This window comes from Siphateles boraxobius, unplaced genomic scaffold, assembly GCF_051911475.1.
Source record: "Siphateles boraxobius isolate OS27281-9 unplaced genomic scaffold, OSU_SipBor_1 6, whole genome shotgun sequence".
NCBI classification, from domain to species: Eukaryota; Metazoa; Chordata; class Actinopteri; order Cypriniformes; family Leuciscidae; genus Siphateles; species Siphateles boraxobius.
The window spans coordinates 25,642,973-25,656,840 of NW_027509186.1; the positions used below are offsets into that span (position 1 = coordinate 25,642,973).

Consider the following 13,868-nt stretch of genomic DNA (forward strand, 5'->3'; position numbering starts at 1 on the left):
ACCTACTTCTCTGCTTTGACTGGAGCCTATGGAAAGCTCAAGCTGCGCTGTGTCCAAGCTGTCGTTCCTATTGTTAGCTCATAGAAATTACCACAAGCCTTCCTATTGTGCAATGAAGCAAGCAGCCAATGGAAAAGAAAAGCTTGTTGAATGTGAACCATAGACAGGGCTTTTCTGCTCTGTGTAATTTGGCTGCATACTTTGTATTTAAATGCTGAAATTTAAGGCTCCATTCAGATGTTTCTTCTGATTTTTTGGAAATATAAAAGACACACTCAGAATCGGTTGCTCTAATAGAGATGGTGAATATTGGAGGTTTTATCTTTCTACTGACAAGATTTATTAAAAGATAAAAGCTCTGGATAAAGAAAAAATTAAGGCTGCTGCGTGTAATTTCTTTGGAATTATATTTGGCACCACTAACGGTGCAGAAATTATACACAGCAGCTTTAAAATTTAAGAAAGTGGTGTGTTGAACAAAAAAGACTGCTTAAACATTAAAAAAAAGATGAATTATGAAATAAGTATATTGAAACAATATGTCTAAAACAATCACCATCATTTATTTACAATATATTAAGCTGTAATGCAAAATTATTACTTATATCAAGTGGTCATTTATTCAATAAAGAAAATAAACATTAGCTATTTTGAAAGCTAAAATGAATCATACAGATATTTATATATTTTTATATTAATGTGTACAGCCAGCAAATGTTATGCTTCTTGAAGCAATGTGATTTAATTCGCCAAAGACATCATTTTTTTCCATATTAAAATCAATATTGACTGCATAGAAAAGAGGATAAAGTGGTTGACCTTTGCAGAGGGTCTATAAAACTAATACACATGTAAAATACACACGCTGTCTCCCTTTAAAAATCAAAGAGAAGCAATGAGATCCTTTCATTGCTATTATGCTGTTGTTTTATATTTTGGCAGCTTCGCTCAATCCATCAATGCTAGATCATAAATACTACAATAAAAGCAGAAGAACAAAACAACAACAACGGAAGGCAACAACGGAGTTCGGAGGGGTGCGTGTCCATACAGGTTCATGTGAGTCTCAAAGCCATTAGGTAAGGCCAAAAATACTGATGAATCCAATGTGACGACATGGTGTAGGGAAGCTGGGATTTCACAGTATCGGTTCTGTCTCCATCTTGTGCTTCTGGTTGCATCACATCAGCACGAAAAGCAAGCTGTTTGTTTATCCAGGATCAGTGGAGTTGGATGAGAAATTACCACAATGCCCCATATACCCAAGAATATAGGCATTCCCTTGAGAAAGTCAGACATCTACGGTAACCAAAACATAAAGCCTGAGAACCACAACGACCACAATAAGAAAGAAAAAACGCTGAGCCATATAACACCTACTATGAGCAAGCACTTAGTCAATACAGTCAGAACAGAAAAAGACAAGGCATATTATGGAAAGATGAGAGTCCAGACCCAAACACCCCAAACCGCTGCTCACTTCTCATATCATTGACCTGATCAACATTTTTCCTCTACACATAAAATATCAAAAAACTAAAGACAGACAGGAGAAATAGGCTCTATTTTCATCAGGAGGCATGGTGTACTCTCTCACTTATTCAAGCAAAAAACATGAATTCTTCACCGTATGAAAGCAAAGAGGCAGAGCGAGAAAGATAAAAGCAAGTTTGTTAAAAAAATACTGTGTGTGTTCAGTTGGAGAGATAGAAAGGAAGTGGTCTTAAATCAGTCCCACCTCAACTCCCTCCTCTCTTCTGACTTAAAGTCAAGAACGAAAAACTAATTTGCTCATGAACCCAAAACAAAGCTTTTTTTTTTTGGTGATACAATATTTTCTTTGCGTTTTTTTCTCTTGGTTTAATTTTCTTTTAAATCTAACAGAACAGTAAAACCCAGACATTTCTCGTTTACATAGTGCCATGTATCTTTGGCTCAGCCGTGACCATGCAAGAGGCTGTAGCACGTTGCCCCAAGCAATATCCATTACTGAATCCTGACCGGGGCAGCAACGCAAGCACAGCATTTGCTTATTTAGAAAGGAAGAGGAAGAATGTCAGAAGTAAAAGCACACAAACAGGAAAGAGTCAACAGTGCTGTGATTCATGTTGCCGTACAAACCCTTTAAAGCTCTAAACACAAAGCACATGTAAAATAATAATACTAATAACAAGTCAAATGATGGGTATATCTTTTTCAGAGTGCGTCCCATCATACTCCTCCTCGCTGAAATCCTCTCATCTGGATCCAAGTTTACGGAAGACACTAATTTTAACTGAAAAGTCTTCCTTTCTGTGAAAGTGAGTGCGTGTGTGGAGGTGGGGTGGGGCTGGGGTGGGGGGGGGGGGCAGCTACGCGGTGGTCTCGCCTTCGCTGTCATTCAGGTAGCTGCTGCGTTTGTAGCGGGAACGGTACGTGCTTCGGCCCGCGCTCCCTTCCTCTTTTTCTTCTTCCTCTTCTTCATCAGATCTGTCAAGGCAGAAGCGTCTGCGACAGGAGGGTGGGCTGGAGCGGGGAGATAAAGATCTTTTGATTAGGATCAACAGGTGGAAAGAGGGACCGAAGAGGATAATCTCTGAAGGAATGTTGGGCTATCAAACTTTAGAATGTGGTGTAACAATATTTAACAGGCCCTATAATTCAGGAAAATCTTTGGTGATGCGTTAGTGGTGCAATACACACAAATCACATCCAAATCACACCAGGTGTAGTGCCATGAAACATCACCTTATCGGATAAATGTTAGTGAAGTTGTACAAGCAAACGACAGTTTCATTAGGTAACTAAATTACCATTAGATAAATACTAAAGAAAAAATAATAATACTAAGAGGTGATTATGGTAGTAATGGTAAGTTACTGTTGGATGCATCAATATTAAAATATGGCTGATAACTGATACATAATTGATGTTAAAATTTGATAATATATTGCATAAATAGTTTAAAAATGAAAAACACTAAACTAAAATCAATCCTTATAAATGCTACAAGCTACAAGCTACAAGATTTGCTAAAGAATACATTTAACCGTGATTAATTGATAATAAACTTTAAAGTGAGCTTTAGATTACAGCAAAAGTTACCTAAAAGTAAAAATGGGGGAAATTATTTTTACAAATAAATATCCAATATTGACCAATAGCAGCACATTAAATTTTTAATAATAATTTAAATCGGATGATAACCAATATAGTACCGATATATTATGAGCCCTAGTACAGAACAGGTGGGTGGGTACAGAAGTTTGCGCAGTCAAGTCAGTACAGAGTTGAATACAAATAAAAGCATCAAACTGTCTATTAAAAAATCTACTTCTATAAAAATCTATGGTTAATTTTAAAACAACTTGTAATATTCTTTGTATGATCATAATCTTATCAGTGAATTAGCATATAAATGAACTGCCCTTGTTGAGATGTAGAGAAAGCATGAATACCTCACCCTCTTCAAAAAGTCAATGCTAACTTTTTGTCACTTTGTCTTATCTTCCCCATAATAATACAAATTTCAGGTTAATTGCTGGCAAGCAGCCCTAATCGATTTTATGTTTAATTATGTCCAAGACCAGAGAAAGAATTTCAAACTGACTTTAGTTACACAGCTGTTATCTTGAGTTAATATATCACAAAAATATTCCAGTAAATGATATATAACAGTGTCTCTCAACCAGGGGGCCAGGACCCACTAGGGGGGTCACGGCAAACTTCTAAGGGGGAGCCAAAAAGTCTTATGAAATATTTAAATTTAGTTATTATAACATTCATTATGAAAATGAAGTGAAAGTGAAAGAACACCGTGTAAAGATAAACTGAAAGTAAAGTAATGGTAAAATGCAATTATAGATATCAGACAGTACTGAGGTACTTGAGTATTAGTTTAACACCATGCTTGTAGCATTCCTTCACCCCACACCAAGTATCACCTACTGCCATCTTTAGTCACTGTCAGGCCTGTACAGGTACTTCATCATAAGATTGTCTACTTTCTTCTTCCTCTTCTTGTCTTCTTTCTTAGACCGTGGTGGAGCTTCTTTAGAGGGGCCTTCAGGCTCTAGCTCGCCCTCAGAGCCTGAGGCCTGCCTGCCAGGGGCTTTCTTGATACTGCTGGAGCTTCTGTAAGAAATAGTGGATGCTCCTGAACCGGAGTCCGACTCTGTGCTCGACTCAGATTCCGAGGATGAGGAAGACGAAGACTCTTTCCTGGACTTCTTCTTGGATTTCTTGCCCTTCTTCTTGGAGCTCTTCTTCTTGCGGCTGTCGTCGGAGCTGTCGGAGCTGTCTGATTCAGAGCTGTGGCTTTTCTTTTTCTTCTTCTTGCTCTTGCCCTTTTTGCTGTGGCTGCTGCGTGTGCTGAGGCTGCTGCTGGAACGCATGAAGTCCACGGCTGAAGCAGAGCGGCGCAGGCTAGAGGAGCGGCCACTGTCTCTGCCAGTCCTAGAGCTGCTGACGCTCTTCTTTTCATCCTCCACCTCGCCCGGCTTATCTTTCTCCGCTTCAGAGTCTTCCAAGCTGGTGCGCTTGAACTTAATGGGTTTGAAGCTCAAAACTTCATTAATGGCAGCCTCCAGGTCAGGGTCAAGGTAGTTGCGGTGACTGACTGGCTTGACGTCTGAAACCTCAGGCGGGCTGGAGTCAGTGGTCCGGGCTTGCGGAGGCATGGAGAAGCTTCGGCCGGAGGTGGAGTGAGGGCTGTAAGCGCTGGAGCGAGCCTCACTGAATGTTACGCTTCGGGCGTCATCTTCCACGTCAAATTCACTGAGGCGACAGCTACGAGACAGTGACATGCGGGAGTCGGCACGGCTCACGCTGCCTGGGCTGCAGCGACTCAGGCTGGGGCTGACGGCTGAACTGTATTCACTCTGGCGATCGTCGAGACGAGGCATGCTCCGACGCCGGCTTACCGAACTCATGCGACTCACGCTGGAAATAGCATCGTCATCTAGATCCATCGCAGTACGACAGGAGGAAACCCGGCTCGGGGCTATAGACGACACAACGGAATCCTTATCAAAATCAGACCAGCGGCTGTCCATGCCCTTCCTTGCCCGACTGGCTGCCTCCGAGTAGGCCTGAGAGATGACAGAACCCCGATCGTCAAGATCATCTACTGCCTTCCTCCAGGAGCTGACAGAGTAGGAGTCATCCTCAGCTTCTTGCTTGGCTTTGTTCTTGCGGAAAGAGGAGAGGTCCTGGGAATTGGATTGTTCTTTGAGAGTGTTGAGGAGCGAACTCTCGTCTCCCTTACCTCCTATGGAGTCCTTCATGTTGGAGCGTTTCCTGTAGCTGAGGGAACTCATGACAGATACAGGCCTGCTGGGCTCTAATTCTTTACCTTTGCCATTGTCTTTCCATTCTTTACCCTCTTCCCACTCTTTTCCCTCCTTTCCATCAACATTTACAGCATATCTAGATGGAGGGGCAGACGGGGTGTGCACAGTGTAGAAAGACAAAAAGATGGAGGGAGGAGAGGATAGAGATGGAAATATGGTAATGAGAAAAAACACTGATAAAAACTTAAACGATGACTGACACACACACAAAAAAAGATAGCAGTAGAGGTATATCCAAGCAGACAGGGCAGAATATAGATCAAGTTTGAAAGCAGAAAATATTCAAGGCACTTAAGAAAGACTATAAAGCTTCTGTGATTTAAAATCAATAGTTAATCCATAAGCTCAGGTATCTACATATAAATGTGGACATAAAGATCCTTTTAAGCGAAATATGTTTTCAGGTAATTGCACAAAAACTGGTGCTGATATGGACTATAATTCTCTAGCAGGATGATTTATACTAGGAAGAGTGCTTCAGACAGATAGGACTGAAATTATCAAAATGATTAGAATTATGACTCAAAAGGTCTTGAGGTTTTAAAAGCACAAGAACCCCAAGAGCCAAACTTAAATCTCTAGTAAAAAAAAATAAACAGTAAAAATCTAAAGTGTCCACTGGTGGAAAGACCTATTCATTTTCAGCAGAAAGGCACAGGTAGGCATGCCAACTGGCCAGTGGGCATATCCATTAATCTGCCTGTGAAGCTGTTTCCTTTTATAGAAGGCTCTATTATCAAACTGCTGACAATGGGGAGAATAAGCTAGACAATACCAACAGAAAATACCCTTAGCGCTAGCTTATTAGCTTTTCCAAATACCTTTTTCTTGCTTGCTGCATTGGGTTTTGTTAAACCACTCTCTGGGATAACTGAGGGAAATGAGGTTGCAGTACTGACCTTGAGCTCTTCAGACTACCATCATCTGACAGGTTCTTGGCAGAGCCCTTGTTTTTGGACAGCCATGACTTCACCCCGTCAACACGGTCCTCCACCTCAGAGTCGGTATCAGAGGCACCCTCACTGTGCAAGAAGAACAGAGGGGATATCAAAAAAATGAACAAGCCGAACCTGTTCATAAATATTGTTAGTAGGAGGAACACAGGGTTTTAGGGTGGAGATCCAATGTACGTATACATGCGCCCTATCTCTAGTAACCTGGAAAAAGCCTCTGTGTTAGTAAGTCAGACTTATAGTCCAACAACAAAATCCTGCAGCAAGCTGGCTCTGTATAATGTGAGGCATCCAAAAGGGTGAGGTCAGTACAACTCCAAGCCAAACCAGAAGAAAGGAAAGCATTGAAAAGAGAAAACCATTCAGACTGTAGCTAAGCAGACAATAGATCTGGTCCAAAACCTAGCTGGCTGCCTACACAGGCAGAATTTTGAGGGATCATCGACACTTATGATTTGAAGGCTTTCAAAAAAAGCAACTTAAAATGCCAAAATTGTTGATTGTGACAAGCTCATAAATAGATTTCAACCCTGAAAAGTACTCAATTTAATGCAATTAAAGATTATTCGACTCATAATTTGTTTGCTTTTCTATTCAATTCTATTTTGCTATTCTGCCAAAAATCTATTAAAATCAACCGTGAAACGAATATGTTGGTTAAAGTTGCCAATGTAAAGCACTACAAATCAGTCATTTTTGAAATTGTACAATGGTTACAATACTGCCTGTGCCAGAACTAAACTCAGTTATCTTTTATTATAAAAATACTGTGATTTATAGCTGAATAAAACGGAATTGGGAATTATAGGTAGTGCAAAGCTTTTGAAAGATCCTCCTTAACTAAATGAAATGCTTCAGGCTAATGTAACCTTCGACTACCATGTTAAAGGACTGCATGAAGGAACGGGCCATTTTTGGACTGTAATTAACTTGGCTCACCATGCTAGCAATACCATGCATCTCTGGATACAAATGGGTTTGGTAGGTAAGTGTTGCGCTGTCAATAAGAACGAGTAAACACAGTCCGAACGTCCCTGGGAGCAGATGCATTAACACCTCACACAGAAAGCAGCGCTGTGGATCCCAGTCGTGTTTGCTCATTTCTCTGGACTAGATAAAACCATTGAATTTATGTTTGGCTGGATTTGCAAGTCAATGCTTCCCTGCCTCTTTAGATTAGTCTTATCCTTCACTTATCGCACAGCACACCGCACTGAATAACTATGAATTGCCTTTCAAGGGCCTAGAGAGTTAAAACACCCCAAATATGCACAAAAAAAACCTTTAGAGAAGACTTTGTGATGGCAGATTACGAACTACGCCTTTTTCACAATTTTGTTTCAAATTAAATTTGAATAATCATTGTTATTGTCCTCCAGCACTGTAGGAGTCAAATATCTCCCAAAGAAATTATACAACATACAGTAGCTCATTATCCCAGGCGTAGAGAGAAGATCAAAACTGAAGCAGCAGCTGCTTTTCTCTGACATTAGAGTTCCGGTCTGCTTAGCTCTCTGTTTGTGGTATTATGCATATGAGAATATTATATATGCATGGACCCATGAGATAGCGCAGATGTCACTAAACACTAACTGTACGCTCACAGTCAGGGTGCTGGATAGGGTCTAAATCAGAAGATCTGATACACTACAGCGAATACACCAGGGACAAATTAATTTGTTGTTATATGGGTAGGCAACTTACGAGTGTCAGAGAGTGTATTTCTTCAAGAGCCTTTTTGGCTATTACGTAAGCCCTAGTGCCCTGGAGGTAAACCGAGGTGAGAACGTTGTGTGAATAAGCCTTGAGCTCTGCTAGCCGGCCCATCCCTAAACAGTAGGACAGCAGGGTCTTTGTAATGAAGCGCTAATGCAAAATGTCACACACAATTTATGTCCTTGACCATATACCATTAGTTAAGCTGCACCAAAGCCCAGGGGAACAAACAAACAACACAGTGAGAGAAGAGAGACATTAATTGTCTGTGACAACATGCCTCCATTGGCTGTACATCTCTGTTACAGGCTATTACATTTATCATTAGCACCTACAGAACTCTCTCAACCCCTCTGTTTTCCTCCCTAGTCTCTGTCTCTCTGAACTGTTTTCTCTCTCTATATCCCCACTCACTCTTCTTGACCCTTAAATTTGGCAAATTTGGATGTTTATATAGTGCAACTGTTTCTTGTCTACATCTCTATTTCTTTACCAATTTAAAAAAAAATCTCTAGAAATATCTATAATAATTAGGTTAAAAATAAAAGAAAAAAGGAATAGTTCTTAAAAAAATATGGTTATTTTCCCTCATGTCTTCCAAACCCATATGACTTTCTTTTGTGAAATACACATTTTTCATGGCCAAAGTTTTCAGTGCAATGGCTGATAAGCTCCAAAATGACAACTATAAAAAAATAAAAAAATAACAACACTTGAAAATTTTGAGTTACTGCAAACAATTTGATTAATTAATAATTTAACGATACAAATGTTAAATCGACTGAGAGCTCTGTTTGTTAATGTATATTCAAGTAATGTAAAAAAAAAATTACTCTTTGCACACAAGTCCGACCTCTATCTACACCATGGTTATTATCGTTATCTAAAACTAATCATTACAATTCTATTATTATTATTAAAACTATTAAAACATTTTTGTTAATTGAAATACAGCTGAAATAAAATAGATATGATGAAAAACTTTAACTAAATGAAAATGTCAAATGATACAATAATAAATTAACCTAAAATAAAATTTCAAATAATTCATGATGTATTATAAACAAAGTTTTAAAAAGATGTCACAGAATAAAATAAACAAGTAATCCTCAAGAGAGGGAATGTGGCACAACTCTCCTAATTATAGCTCATTTCAAAATATCTGCTCTCCTCATTTGTCATTCGTTATGCCCTGTCTATTCTCTCATTTGCTCTGGGAAAATCAGAATAGTAGGTTCTCTACTAAGGTTTGTATTTAGCTAACAATCCTCTTACAGCTAGACTCATTTACAATAATGCAACATGAACTCCCCAATAGAATGATCCGAACAGAAGTGTCAACATCCCTGTGTGAACCCAAACAAACATTTCTGGAACAGCATATCCATCTAAACCTGATAAGTAATGTACAGACTGTCCATTAGCTTTTAATACTTTCTCACATGATGTAATAAGTGGTAATAAGCTTAAGGGTTTTTAAAACTGGAAAACGCTTTAAGTGGTGTACAGTGCGGACCATGGACTATTGACAGGGGAATGAAATGGCTCGACGCCAACGGCTGGTACTTTGTTGTAGGCCGTTGCTAGATGAGTTGGGGGGCTTTTTGTAGGACATTTGAGAGTTATTCATTATTTAGCCCTCATGGTTGAAAGATTGATGAGGAACACGCCTTTCTTTCCTGCCTTAAGAGGCTGCTAAGTCCCAAGAACAGAAGTGTGAATTATTCAAGAGTGAGAGAATGGCAGGTAAAGGAAGGCTGAGAGGGGTGGTGGGGGGGGCAGAGCAACCCCCTCACAGATGTTTGTACAAGGCCCTGCAGTATCCAACAAGCCTGCATGTAGCACTTTCTGGCTCTCGAGTTAGACAGCCAGGGGATCGCCCATGTTCTGGACCCTGTGGACATGAAACTACACCTGACCTCCACTCAGAATGGTTATTATCCAAAGTATCCAAACGTTCAGTTTTACAAAGCAGGGGGTTCAGGGTGGGGGAAATCGCCTCTGCGGAGGGTAAATAATTGGGAACCATACTTTGCTTGGAAAAAGCATGCAGTTTGTAGTATGCATACATTATAAAAACATCGTGCATTAAAAGGAGAAAACCAAATGTGTGATGTTAGTTATGCCCGGAAGTGTGATGCAGTATCACATGATGCTGCCAGTCTTTTCTTGAGTCGAAATCGAGATTTACAGTACAGAATATTCCCTATTCTGTTTTACATTTCTCAAAAATGACTGCATGTATACTGCATCATCTTCCAATGAGGGCAAAGGAGAATCAAAATATGTTAACTTAAGTTCAAACTTTAACTCCTTACAGCTTGTTCTTTCGTTTCTGATACTTAGTCACCATGTCTTGTAAACTGGAGGTAGGAGGGAATGAAAAACAAACATAAAAAACAAGAAGCAGAAATAAGTGAGTTTCAAATGGAAACTTAAACATGAAAAGAACAATGGCTGTAAAAAAATAAAATAAAAACAAGAAGTCATGGTCTTAAAACACAGCTTGTAATTGAATATTTATCATGTCTGGTGTAAAAGTTTTCTAGCGCTACATATTGCTCAAGATGTTTACCTAGAATGCTGACCTTTTTCTAACTTCTGCTCTGCGTAGTCCATTATGTAAGTGTAAGCACGGCTCTATTTACTGTTATTAGGATGAATGGAGTTCTTCCACGCACATAAGTGAGCAAATAAACTCAGCTCTGCACAAGTAAGGTGCGGGTCACTAAGAGAAGCCCAGCGACGCGGAATGAGGGTGAACGGAGATGACTTCCTCTGACAGATGAGACCAACTACATAAAAAAGGAGCTCCAAATTATGTGCGGCAGTTTTCAAGGCATAAATATTTAAGAGAGTGTGAATAAGAGATGACTGAGACTGAGACTGGCTCACTGATTGCCGTCTCCAAAAGCTCAGTGAACAGCGCATTCATCCAGATAGTGTCTTCTCTCTCTTTCTATCTGTTGTTTATCCACTTATGCACATGGAGAAGCTCTCCTGAGGTCTGCATTAAATAAAGAGTCCTCAGAGCATCAAGTGTTACCTGTTGATGAGATCCTCATTGTCGTCACTCTCCATCTCATCCTCGATAGCAGCCTGGAGGTCTCCGATCCTCTTAAAGGCCAGCTTAAGGTCCGCCTGGAGACTCTGGTTGGCTGCTTCCAAACTCTCAATATCCATTTCCTAAAGAGACAGGGTTAAATTTACAGCCTAACTAACGAGGTACTCATTTCTGTCTTTTTCTACATTTAGATTACCTTTGCTACCGTCATCTAATGCTCGCTTAATGTTAAAAACATTATTCATTTAATATTTCACACTGATAAATCTAATCTTCATTAAATCTCAAATTAATAAATCTCATATTTCATACTGTATATTATAATGTTGAAATGCCTAAATTCACTTGTTTTTTTAAGACAAAATAGTATAGAATTTGGACGATATATCGGTTGTTGGGGACTAAACTAAAATAATAAGCGGTTAGTATGTATTAGACAGAATTTCAATATTACTGCATCCTTAGTATTTACTGATATATTATTGATATATTTATATTTATTTTGTAATTAACAACTTCTAAAGAAGATTCAACTTTCAAAAAAAGAGACCACATTTATCAGAATGCAATGCTTTGCTAATAGGTTCCCTTATGTTATATGTCTAAAATTATTAAATACAATTCTGCATTCACCAACCATTGTGGCCGTGGGCAAAAAAAAATTTATCCATGAGGTCAGGCACTAATGTTGGTAGTCCTATTCATCCCAATGGGGTTTCGGTCTCTCTCACCTGACTTATGAATCTCATGTCATGTTGGAAGAGAAAAGAGCCCTCATAAATCTGCAGATAAAATGCTACACACCATTTTTAGAATGTCATTGTTTTCTGTAGTATTAAAATCTGTCTGGAATTAAGAGGTTTAATCAAACCAGTTCACTAGAAGGAAGCTATATGTCCCCATTTAGTCGCATTTCTGCTTTCATCATATGCTTAAATGGATAACTCACCCAAAAAAGGAAATTCTGTTATAATTGACTTACTCTCATGTTGTCTAAACCTGTGTGACTTGCTTTCTACTATGGATTTTTTTTTGTGATATAGTGGAAGTCAATAGGCTCAAATATTGTTTTTTCCCCAAGGTTCTTCAAAATACGTTATTTTATGTTCCACAGAAGAAAGGAAGTCAAACCGGTTTGGAATGACATGAAGGTGAGTAAATGATGACATAAATTAAATTTTTGGGTGCACTATCCCTTTAAGACACTTCAGAATGAGAACATCAGTGAAACAGAACAGCAGATCAGGCCCTTCACCAGCTCGTGTTTCTTGCGGCTGGCTTCCGATTCCTTCTTGGCCAGCTCGGCCATCTCCTCCTTGATGTCTCGAATCTGCCTGAGGAGACGCTTGTTCTGCTCCTTTTCCCGGTTCTCGCTGGCACTGCGTTGGTCTCGTTCCTCAGTCAACTTCTCGAGATTCTCTTTCAGCCTCGCAACAAGACTCTGAAGAAGATGCAATCATTTATTTACCACATATATGCAGCAATACATGCACTATCGCGTGTTTCTGAACCCACTTTGGTTGTTTACCAAATCTAGCAAGTCTAGCGCTGATATATGCAAGATTGTCAAGCTATGCATATGGTGTGAAACTCCAAATAACTTCCATAGCAACTTATCTGTGATTTTTCACACCAAAGGTGGGCTGCAGACTAGCATGGAAACAGAAATAACTACATATTAGGAAAACAGAGATTCTTTACAGCTACGAATGGGCATGGTTTAAACAAGCTGCCCCTAGAGATAACATTGCCCAATGAGTTATATGTCCAACAAATCAGTAATAATAGCGCTTTTCAAAGCACTTCTGTTGACAGATTTTGCTGTGGGCGCAGTAGACGTTTGTAATTTGTGCAGAGTGCCAATTGTAATTCTGCAGGTGAGCAGGAGCACCCAACAGAGATGAATGGTGAAGAGGACTGGCTGCTGGAAAATGTCACTTAAGGAGCAAAAAATCCATCAAATCAAACAAAACAAAACACTGAAATAATGTGCATTAGAGAAAACACATTTTAATTACGCTAGCTGTGTACAATGCAAAAACAGATGACCTGCTGCCTCCAGCAACAAAATATATCAGACATGAAATGAAATGTAGATTTCCTCTCTAAAAGGGGGGCTGGCACTGTCGATTTGAAAAACACAGAGAGGGGACAGAAATAATCCACATTTAATTTGTAGTGCCATCTTTTTAGAGAATTGTAACACACTTCTTGTACAAGGGTTAAAGGTCTATGAAGCGGTGGGAAAATGAGGAGAGGCCTGGGGTGTGTAGATTAACTTTATCCTTATCCAACACTTCAATGCCTGCGCACTGACCTTTTGACACTTCCAGCACCCAGCCTACTCAGCCCCCATAAACACATGCATCCTGCCAATTTACCTCCAAGCGTTTGACCTGTGTCTTCTCGAACTCCAGCTTGGTCTCGAGCTCACGGATCTTGGCCTCCTGCCGGCTGACCAGAGACTTGTCCACCATGGACTGCTCTTGGAACTCTAGCTGACTCTGCAGGGCCGTGAGCTGCCAAACACACACATACAGAGTGAGGATTCACACATACACTGGGAAAAACAAAAGTAATTTGTATTTTACTGAAATCCTAACTTGAACAGCTGAATTTAACTATTATCTGCTGATAAAAGCCCCTCACCTCCATGGGGTGTCTCTAACAAGGCCTACATGGTTTATCAACCTTTTAAATATCTCTGCCGGTTTACATTAAGTGATAAGTCAAACCCAGTTCAAACCAGTATAGAGGCTCTGATACTTAATTACACATGGTGCTAGTGTTTGAATAATGGATTTG

At 39.6% G+C, this 13,868-nt stretch overlaps 1 protein-coding gene across 22 annotated transcripts in view; it reads right to left on the reverse strand.

The window, feature by feature from the left end:
* Positions 1-542: 542 nt before the first annotated feature.
* myo18ab (myosin XVIIIA b) overlaps positions 543-13,868 on the reverse strand; it is a 108,074-nt gene continuing 94,748 nt past the window's right edge. For 13 of the 22 annotated variants that reach the window (XM_077208405.1, XM_077208404.1, XM_077208402.1 and 10 more), the window contains 7 exons: positions 13,445-13,582; positions 12,319-12,504; positions 11,046-11,185; positions 10,318-10,362; positions 6,230-6,352; positions 3,924-5,406; positions 543-2,505 (listed from right to left, as the gene is read on the reverse strand). In XM_077208405.1, coding sequence (XP_077064520.1) covers positions 3,936-5,406; positions 6,230-6,352; positions 10,318-10,362; positions 11,046-11,185; positions 12,319-12,504; positions 13,445-13,582 — 2,103 coding nt within the window. In that variant the 3' untranslated portion in view covers positions 543-2,505; positions 3,924-3,935. The remainder of the gene's footprint in view (positions 2,506-3,923; positions 5,407-6,229; positions 6,353-10,317; positions 10,363-11,045; positions 11,186-12,318; positions 12,505-13,444; positions 13,583-13,868) is intronic. The other 9 variants (XM_077208410.1, XM_077208407.1, XM_077208406.1 and 6 more) reach the window with 4 other exon arrangements.